At 36.2% G+C, this 11,140-nt stretch overlaps 1 protein-coding gene across 1 annotated transcript; it reads left to right on the forward strand.

Annotated features, from left to right (window-relative positions):
* The first annotated feature begins 1,077 nt into the window (after positions 1–1,077).
* On the forward strand, positions 1,078–2,354 carry LOC140749100 (solute carrier family 25 member 3). The gene has a single exon (XM_083059008.1). The coding sequence runs from the start codon at positions 1,262–1,264 to the stop codon at positions 2,204–2,206; it is 945 nt and encodes a 314-aa protein (XP_082915134.1). The 5' UTR covers positions 1,078–1,261; the 3' UTR covers positions 2,207–2,354.
* The last annotated feature ends 8,786 nt before the right edge of the window (positions 2,355–11,140 follow it).

Below are 11,140 nucleotides of genomic sequence, written 5' to 3' on the forward strand. Positions count from 1 at the left end.
TGGGAGGCAGGACAGTCATCACATTTAATAATACTTTGTTTTTCATATACAGTCATGGACACTGAGCATGACTTTTGATGTACCTTGTATTCAGGACAACTTTTACTTTTCATGAAATATAAACTTGCCTGCCTCTTAAACTGCACATACCCTATAGCGTCGTTACTATACGATTGTCGGGAAGATCTGTAAATATAAATATAACCAATAAATAACCTTAGAGCAGTTCACATAAGAATATAAGTATAGTTTAAAAAGCTTGATAATCACTTAAAGACAACCTTTCTTCTATCGGAAATCGGTTAAGAAATGTTTTAACTGTCCGAAATGATTAAATGTAAATATAAAGAATATTTTACTTACGTTATTTATTTGTGATTTCCATAGGTTATTTCACGGAAGTTTTTGTATTCATTTTTATTTATTGCATTGTATATCTTCTTTAAGCAGATTCACGCTATCAGCTTTAATATTGGATTCATTTCGGTTCACAACATAAATTCAACCAACTCTAACAGCAAACGATATCATTTTTATTTGTCTTGTTTATTATGCATGTGGTGACGTCACCTGACATTTAAGGCAGCACTGTCGCCGTTTTGGGATTTAAAATCCACAGATAAAAAATCGAAAATTTCTTTTAAAAAAATAAAATACTTAGAACGTATTAAAAATTAAACTAAATACTGCATAATTTATGTTTACTTATAAGCTATCATATTGGATATATTTCATATTTTATTGTTATAACTGTCAAGTACCCAATTGATTTCAAGTAAAGGCTGGTTGTTTGCTTAAGTCTGTGAATGAATACATATATTTGTACAATTATCATTTATTTTTTAGAAGTTTTTTTATAGTTAAAATTTAAGGTTGGCAGTCCAGTCATCTATTCATATTCTTGGAATTATATTCATATTTTTGGATTTCTGCATGCAATTGAGAATATAACAAGAGATTTAACGATTAAGTTGGGATGTAGATACTCATATGTGTATACTGGTTACGACGGACACGTATCAGCTAGGCATATAAATTAGTAATAGTGAAGATACACCTATTTATGTGTAAAACTTTGGCAGCTTCTACCAAAAAGAAGAAATTCACTGTCACAACAAAATGCCACTCAAACTGTCTGTCTATCGTACTAAGTATAAAAAATAGCTAAATTCTGTATATTTCTAGATACTTATCGACCATTTTGGTTTTTCGTGGATCAACATAGTTAATTGCATGTTGGCATTGATACAAAAACAGCAAAATGTCGAAGAAAGAAGAGTTCTCGTGCGAGATGTACAGCAACAAGTTCTTCATGCTGTGCGCGGCGGGCGGCGCCGTGGCGTGCGGCACCACGCACACCTTCGTCACGCCGCTCGACCTCGTCAAGTGCCGGCTCCAGGTCGACCCAGCCAAGTACAAGTCCATATTCAAGGGTTTCGGGATATCCTACAGGGAAGGAGGCCTCGCTAATCTCGTCAAGGGCTGGGCGCCCACGTTGATAGGTTATTCCTTGCAGGGAGCGGCGAAGTTTGCCGGCTACGAATACTTCAAGTACAAATTCGCTGCCATGGTGGACGAGGAATCCGCATACCTGTACCGGACATACCTGTATCTGGCCGCCTCCGCGTCCGCCGAGCTCATCGCCGACATATTTTTGGCCCCGTTTGAGGCCACGAAGGTGAGAATTCAAACTACTCCCGGCTACACGTCTCAGATGCGTAAGGCTATGCCCCACATGATGGCCACCGAGGGATTCGGTGTGTTCTATAGAGGTTTGACGCCACTGTGGGGGCGACAGGTTCCGTACACGATGATGAAGTTTTCATCCTTTGAGAAGACATTGGAATATTTGTACGCGAATGTGGTCCCGAAACCTCGGGAACAGTGTACAAAGGCGGAGCAGCTGGTAGTGACGTTCACGGCGGGATACATCGCGGGGGTGCTGTGCGCAATCGTGTCGCATCCTTCGGACACCATCGTATCGAAGTTAAACAAGGATCCGAGTGCGTCTATCGGAGGGATTCTGAGTGAAGTCGGTATCTTCGGAATTTGGCGCGGGCTGGTGGCGCGTATCATCATGATCGGTACGCTGACTGGGCTGCAGTGGTTCGTGTACGACGCCTTCAAGGTGTACACTGGCATGCCGCGACCGCCGCCCTCGCCCATGCCAGAGTCACTCAGAAAGAAATTGGCGGCAAAAAAATAGTAGATGTTAATTGTTTCGCTGAGGCCTAAAATAAATATGTCAAGAATTTTTGAGGCTGAAGCTTGAATGCTTGGTACTGTAATGTTGTCATAATCAGGTGAAATTTTTGGTTATTATTTTTTGAGAATAATAAAAAATTAATACCGGAGTTTTCCGTTTCCTTTTAACGTAGTAGCTACGGTTCATCATGTGTAAACACTGGACAAATATTCGTGCTTACAATAAACGGTGGCGTCTTTCTTGAATTGCTGCGATGCGAGTCGGCAATAACAATAATGGGAGGATTTATCCGAACATCGTGGCCCACTTACCGGACTTATCCTTCGCGGTCGCTTCAAGTGACCCACCGGACACTCTTACCATAGATGATACAAGTTGACAGAAATATCATCATATATTTATGTAACAAATAATATATATAGGAATATTAAACATGATTACTTATATGGTTTAAGATACCTTTTAAGATTAATAAACTATTAGAAACATGCTGCGACCGGGGAGGGGAGGAGTTATTGCATTTCTTGGAATAGGGTGGATGCCAAGTAGGGTTGTTACCTTTTTTCTACAGATAAAGTATGTTGATTATTATAGGTAAGAAAAAAAGTACATAGTATCAATTTAAAGGACACTTTATTTTTCTCTTATATATTTAAGTTAAGGGATGTCGCGCTGGCGAGTGACGACATCAATTCAGCACCAATCAATAAATGTTGTTTAAAGAAAAAATACTTACGACTAAACTTTTAAATCAAATCATGCGAAATAAAGTATTTTCGTGTACTTTATTGTTCACATAAAGTATAGAGTACAATTACCTCAAATAACGTACAATACTTTATTATAAAGTACGGGTGGCAACCCTAATGCCAGCTGGCTTACTTACTCGTATGTCCGATCTTAGTCCACAAGAGTGGCAAATTTCATGTAGAGCCACTTTTCTATGTGGAGTTGGTTGGAAATAACCATGAGCAGCATTGACAACTTATCATTAGGTGGATTGTGGACTTCGTGGGAAATCTGAGAGTTTATAAAAAGTACTTATAGGTGTGTGAAGTTTACCAATTAGCACTTGGCCACCGATCTTTGGCCTAAACTCCTCTCACTTGAAGAGAACCGTGAACAGTGGGACAGTAATGGGTTAACGAATTCATGACCAACTCATTCTAAGTATGCCAAATTTACCTAGTTTTTAACCGACTTCAAAATTGAGGTGGTTATCAACTCGGCCGGTATCTATTTTTTTTCTTTCTATGTATGTACACGAATTACTCCGCCGTTAGTGGACCGATTTTAATAATTCTTTTTTTATTGTATAGAGACGAGCTGGAAGTTGGTCCCATTTAAATATGGTTAGGATCCATCGATGGATTCTGGAGAAAATGAGAGGAACTCCTCCACCCATGTAAATATAATAGCCATAACTTCGCCGTTTATGAACCTATTTTAATGCCTTTAATTTCGTGTCTGGACATTTGCTACAAGTTGGTCCCATTTAAATATGACGAGGGTCAGAGTGGGTTCTGGAGACAAAATATGTAACTCCTCAACCGATGGGTATAATTGAGTTTTGTTTAAAGATATTTGGTGTAGGTTCTAATGAAATTGCAAAACCAGTTTATCATTGACTATTTAAGCGTCTGATAATGTGGCTCGGAGACAAAATATGTAACTCCTCAACCGATGGAAATAATTGAGTTGTGTTTGAAGATATTTGGTGTAGGATCTAATGAAATTGCAAAGCCAGTTCATCATTGACTATTTAGTTAGGTTAGGTTGGAACATATAAGACAATATAAAACAAAGCGAGCAGGGCGCGGCAGCGCCCTGCGAGTGTGCGTTTCCAATTTATACAATTTTATATTTTTATATTAATATAAATGTTAATATGTCATCACTAAAAAGGGTGAAAAATAAATTTAACAAAAAAATACAACCGACTTCTATGTCACTACAAAGTACAAAATAATTGATATAAATGTTGGTTTAGTACATATTTCTGAAGTTGGCGCTCATATTAGACATGCTGTTTACATCGTTATCCAACGGAGCGCCGACTTCAGAAATATGTACTAAACCAACATTTATTTTTTACTTTGTAGTGACATAGAAGTCGGTTGTATTTTTTTGTAAAATTTTTTTTAATGTTCATTTTTCAATAAATACTTTAAAAGAAAGAGATATAAAGATATCATGCAATGGTCCTTCTGCGCAAAGCTCTCTATGGAGAATTCCCGGCCGGGCTATGTTTTATAAGTGGTCGGGCCGATCGCAAACACTAGTCCTCCCATTTAACATAATCTTGGAGTTATCTGAGTGGGCGCCCTTGTGGCAGGCTCGCCCAGTTTCACTTTAATGTGTTTATGATCGATATAGGACCTTATATTGAGTAGGTACTTACTAGAAATGTATTTCGATTTTTTCGATAATCGTGGACCAAGAAGTTTTTGTATAAAATTTCTAAATCACTATTTAATAATGTTAATAGTTCTGGATTCGTTTGGTAGTCAGGCAGGAATTTATATGCAATGATTTTTTTGGTCTGCGAATGTAGAGTACTGTTTTTGCTCTGCAAGTTTATATACTTGTTTATGTTCGGACATCTCATTATATTAGCCGTGCATGCATGCATAGCATGTGTATTGACACATATCGTGTCAATACACGGTCACATTTTCGTATATTTTTAAAACATTTAATGTTCTCCGATAACCGTATGAAGTTGGACCGAAAGTTTCCTCGTAGGTACCTCTGCTAACAGCGAGCATTCACTGACTCAGCGTATGAATATTGTACGGGAGCAGATTTTAAAACTTCCAAAACATGAGCGAGCAAATTCGAAGACACGACGCGAGCGGATAAATATTAACAACGATTTCGCCTTTAAATTCACCATTTTCAAACCAAAAACGCCTTTATATGTATTCACACAAAAGGGCATATTGCCATAAACATACAGTCCGGTCAAACTTTTTAACGTTTGCAAGTTCGGGGCGAATTTTCCTTGGGCTCATGCGAAATGCATTTGCATCGCTATGTTATTATATTTTTGAAAGCTCTGACAAACTACGGCGAACTAAATTATGTTTCCGTCGTAAATAAAAGTCTGCTTTTTCTGGTGTTCGTAATCTGAGCTCTTGAATGAGAAATGGCGGACGTCCTATTTATTTAAATTGGGTTATCGTCGTGATAAAGTTGCGAATTTTTTGATGTTTCGTTGCGTTCGAGTGCGGCGGTAATACGGACAGAATTATTTCTGCCTTATTATAGCAGTATTAAGCACTGCTAAGTTTATTTGAGAGAGTGGTAAGGTACAGACACACAAAGTCAACTTAGTCCTAGGGTTAGAAGTGCATCTATGACTGACTTTAGGTAGAGCTCCAAATAAAAAAAAATACAAACGTCCATGATCGACAATGATCAGTTGGTATCAGGTAAAAAACAATACTTACCTATATAAACGAGACCTATAAGATTTATTTTAGTCAAATTAAGGAGAGTTACAAACAACATTTCTTTTAATAAAATTATACTTTTAATTTTTCTTCAGCGCTTAAATAAAATCCAAGCTTTTATTTATTACGTGTACATCAAACGAAAAACTTGATTACAAAATTACTTTTAGGGTCATGATGTTAATTATTAAACTTAATTTAATTTAACGCAAGGAAATATTCTTTTACTAAAGTGTTTTAAATTGACACGACTTATGAAGAAAGGCCATTTTTACTGATAGGTAAATAATAAGTACTTATTGATTATTAGTTGTAGCTAACTTTGATAAAAATTCATGTCCGTTAATAAAACAGTACGTTGATAATGATACAAATTAGATAAACTAGAATGCGCAATATTGTTATGTACTGTTTGGTTTGTTTTTTTTCCCTCATACTTATCAAATTATGTTTACAATTTACAAAATTTGCGAGCACTCATAAACTGCATTTTCACTATTTTTGTTAAATATTTCAAATTTATTCACACTACATAATAGTGAGTTCTATGAACATACCAATGTGCATATATAAATTATTGATAAACAGAAATGAAGAATGTAAAATGCCATCACAGTCAAATATTTCGGAAACATGCAGCTAACTGAACAGCATTTTAAAAATTCAACAATTTTGTGATCTATCGGAAAAAGTGGCTAAAATCCGCAACCAGCTCGCGAAATTGCAACAGTTCGGACTCTGTAAATTGTTGGGTACACGTCTATTTGTTATATTGGTACCGACATATTTATCGCAAATTCTCGTCTTAAACCAACAAAGTTAAAGTTTGAAATCGAGTGCATCGAACGCAAATATAAAGTGGTAGTCTTCTGACTTGTGCGGTACGATCAAACTTCTGAAATACTGTTCTGCATGAAGAAGAGGGGGTGGTTGAAATAGCGGGGAATATTGGAGAATAGCGAAGCATAGCGGAGAATAGCATGTCTAATGCCCCGCGACGTATCGTGTATCGATTGTCTTTGTTGGTTCCTGGCGGCAGACTACCTAATGGGGATGCCGGTTTGTCTGTTCCGCTATGTTTAGTTCACCGGCTATACAGGATGTCAGTACGTCATCCCTGAACAAGGTTTTTGAATTTAATGAGATCTATTCTGTCCGTGCCATACTCTCGTCGGAATATACCGTGGCGTGTTTCACCATAGGATATCCCATAATATGTATGTCTTTAATTCGCTAAAACATTGTAAATTGCCGTAATATCAAGTTTAATTACACATTTTAAAACAATTAATCTAACTTAATATAACTAAAGAAGTCTTGGAATTATCTATTGTGTTGTAATAACCGAATACCTCACTGAAAATAATGTAGCTACACTGCACAATAAAGAAAAACAGAATAAAGTACTAAGAAAAGTAAATAATACTACTAATTCTTAAATAAATTAAGCAGAATAATTGCTCATGTTATTGAGCTCCGAGTATTAACTCATAGGCAGTGGGCGCGGCGGCACGCACGAGCGGGCCTCTGAGTAAGCTGGATGGATTACTGCTACGAGCGGGCGTGATCGTGCGGGCACCTTTATTTTGCTCTATTTCAACAAACCATTGCTATCCACAAAACTATTAGAATATGATATATGACAGCTATGACAGTATGTATTATAACTGCAAATGATTTACATCCATATGTATAATTATCATTTCTTACATCATGATAGAGTAACTCAGAGATATTCCTTAGAAGAGTTGTTGTTACAAAGCTTAGAAGTAAGGTTTAACTAGTGGCTAAATATAATTTGTTAAACATATATTTGTTGCGTGGTTAGCCTTTTAAGTGATACAAATAGGAAAGGAACAATAAATAACAAATTGATCATAGAATATGTTCTAATTCGTACAGATTTCGTGAATAGATCACTCAATAAGTTTAGGATAAATATTATAATTTTACCTAATACTCTTAGTCTTTTATAAGTTAAGCAGAATAATTGCTCATGTTGTATAGTCCTTAGTATTAACTCATAGGCAGCGGGCACGGCGGCACGCACGAGCGGGCCTCCAAGCATAAGCTGGATGGATTACTGCTACGGGCGGGCGTGATCGTGCGGGCGCCTTTATTTCGCTCTATTTCTCAATTTCCAAACAACCTTCGAACCTAGAAATGATAGGTCACGTATATCGCCCACAAATCCCAAATAAAGATTGTTAAATACACATTTTTATATGCATAAAATATAAACAATTTACGGTTTTAACCGACTTAAAAAAATGAGGAGGTCTCTCAATTTGACCGTATATGTTTTTATATTTAAATTTCAGCTGGGAGTTTTTTTTTAATATGAATGAATTTTGAATTCAGTAATTTTAGGGCAACAAAAGTAAAATGTACGTATAAAGAAAAAAATAAAATTATGAATATATGTAGGTCCTGATATAAGTAGAGTTCTAAGGCTATTTTGGGACGCTTTATGACAAATTGTTCTTATCACACTTTTCACGTTACACTAAAGAAAACATTTACAATCTGAGGCTTAGTCAGTTTAAACCTGCAACATCTATTTATTTCTAAACCTACCACACGAATTGCAATTCAGCGTACATTGACATAACAATGAAAATGACTGAGTTCACTCGAAAAATTTACTCGAAATATGAGTAAAATGGTTATGTAATAGAGCCGTCAGGTCCAGACGCTCACACGGCATCTGTCATCACAATAATAGCCTCAAAGACACCGCGATAAGGGTACGAGCCTCATACATTGTCATCGTAATTACAGCTGTCTCATTCATAATGTGACTTTGTGATTATATCAGCCTTTGATGTCTTGATTAAGGATCTCGTTCGAGCAAAAATCAGCCGATTTTTGCCTTGGGCCCGTTGTAGGAAATAACATAGAGCTAATGCCTGTAATGCTGATTATATAGTGCTAAAGGTAATTTGCTACAATGTAGGCCTAAAAGCAGTCTAAATTCTAGATTTTGTAAAAACCTTAGGGAAATGTATGTAATGCTGATTATTTACTATATAGCGCAAAACGTAACTTTTACAATGCAGGTATTATAAAACAAAAAGCTGTCGAAGTGGCTATGGCCTTAGGGAGATTATATAAAGCTCAAAGTACCTAATGCTGATTATATAGAACTTGACGTATTTTGTAAAAAGTTGCCGATGTAAAGGACAAAAGAAGTCTGTATTCTGCCTTACATTTTATGAAATATAGGTAAAGCTGGGACGTAATTTGATCCAATAATATAAGATAATCCAGTAATCGTGCTCCAGGTTTTATGGTTACTGCCATACCTGTTTTGATGTCTTGTAAGATGATATTCATTGACACATTACCGTCTCAATACAGCAAGGGTCTCTACTTTAAGGTCAGTTACAGATGCAGTAACTAATAACTACCAGCTTGGGTCCACGCTTGATTGTGCTATACAATTTCATCTATAGGACACGTGTACAAATACACCAGCACAAATATCCCAATAAGAAACGTATGAATAGCACAATGTTTTAATTATGTTACAGTTACAGCACGTATAAAGTCTAAGGAGATTGACAGATAAAAATTCAATCCCCTAATTACGCCACGCCCGACCTTAGCGACCGTGGCGTCCGCTAAAAATTCATAATATAAATTGCTAATTAGCCGAGACGCGAAACATTTTTGCTAAAAAGTGTTTTTGTTACCACGGGTGTATACGTAAATTCTCTAATTATATGTAAATTAAAACAATGGAATTAACAACTGCTCGGCGCTGGCCGATGTCTAATGTATTTAGGACTCAACATTAAGCCCTTGATTTACATTAGGATAGGAGTGTACTGCTTTGAGATGGCTTTGAATGTTCTTAACGATACCTGAGGAAATGGACGATGATGCAGGTATGGTAGGTGGATATATTAGGTGTCTATTCAGGCCTGAGTGTATAGGTATGTACTCGTATATTGATAGGAGTCCGCGTGCGCCATGATACATTTTTTAAATACGTGTTATTGTTGTTTAGGAAATAACTAAGTAGCTAAAAAGAAAAATAAGGAAGACTCATACAAAGAATCGTAGTTTTGTTTTTTAAACATGAATTTTGTAAACGTGAAACACGTAACGTAATATTTCTTTCCGTGAATGTTCTTTTAAAATCTACTCAGTAATATCCAAGCACTATTGATCAAAATTAAAACTTGAGAATTATGTTGCGTAAGTATGGTAATGACGCTGCGATCAAAAGGTAAAGGCATCAGATTTCACCGTTTTTACATGTCACATGTTTGGACGAGCTATTAACAATGCTCGGTGGCCACAGAGCCCCGCGATTAGCCGACTATCGCCAGTATACATTATGATAATTCGCGAGGGTCGGAGCAGTTCCTTGGCGGATTCTTGGCGAATTTAATTTCGAATAAAGTCATTACCCGCCCAAATCCGAGCAAAACTGTGAATAATGAGTGCGGATTATACCTACTGCGTTTTATACCCTCCATTCAACTGTAGGGCTGCTACGACTGAAAAATATAACATTAAAGTCTTAAGTACCGTCTTTTGTTCAACGTGCTTTCTTCTTATGTCTATCAAAATTATTTGTATATGTATCTCGAAATCACATAAAAGAAACCAGCTGTTGAGAAAATATGTTAACTATATGTAAAATTTACCTTTGTAAAACATATTTTTGTGTTGTTTATCTTTTTATATCTGTTAAAAGCTCGTTTCTCGGTAATATATTTTCATGATTATTGCACTTCATATATAAATTTTGAATGTTCGTACCAAATATATTGAATTGATTAAAGTTGAAATATACCTACTATTGTGTGCATTTAAATTGAAATCACTTGAATTCATGATCCTGATTAATCCTTCATGCAATTACTGCAAGACAAGCCATGATCCTTATCGGACGGTATTATGATATTGGATATTTGCATAGCTGTTATTATATATTAATGATAATATTGGCCTTTCGCCCGGACCGGATATCGCTGCAGGCGCTCTGCAGATTGATATTCTGACGCTAATGTACACATTACTCTGCGTGGTGTGTTGTTAATGCACTACATTATATATGCTTCGGGAAGTCAAAATATACGGTAGTGCGGAAAGCGTGTTATGGTATATGAAGTAACAGGTTGTAAATAGGCATTTTAAACTGATATAGTTGTGGAATGAGTTGCTTTTAATGTGTTGGGTCTGTTATATTTAATAAATTCAACTTATAAAACAAATTTCAATCTTCAGTTTCCTAACATAACCTAACTTCAATTTGATAAACAGTCAATATTTTACTTCCTCGTATTTTGTTTTACATCCATTATCGGTTACCACATATTTTATATAAGTTTTATGATCGTAGTAGACGCAAAATAAATTCAAGTTCTATATGAATTCGGGCTGAGGTGTGTTTGCTACCTCTGGGGCCGAAAATTCCCGTATGTGTAATATCAGTCTTATTAGTGTAAGGTGAGACATAGATGTA

Source organism: Epargyreus clarus, unplaced genomic scaffold, assembly GCF_041222505.1.
Source record: "Epargyreus clarus isolate Ecla_fem2 unplaced genomic scaffold, WU_Ecla_fem_2.2 ptg000017l, whole genome shotgun sequence".
Classification (NCBI taxonomy): domain Eukaryota; kingdom Metazoa; phylum Arthropoda; class Insecta; order Lepidoptera; family Hesperiidae; genus Epargyreus; species Epargyreus clarus.

Coding starts and splice junctions, on each gene's coding strand:
- LOC140749100 (XM_083059008.1), top strand. CDS start 1,262: ATGTCGAAGAAAGAAGAGTTCTCGTGCGAGATGTACAGCAACAAGTTC.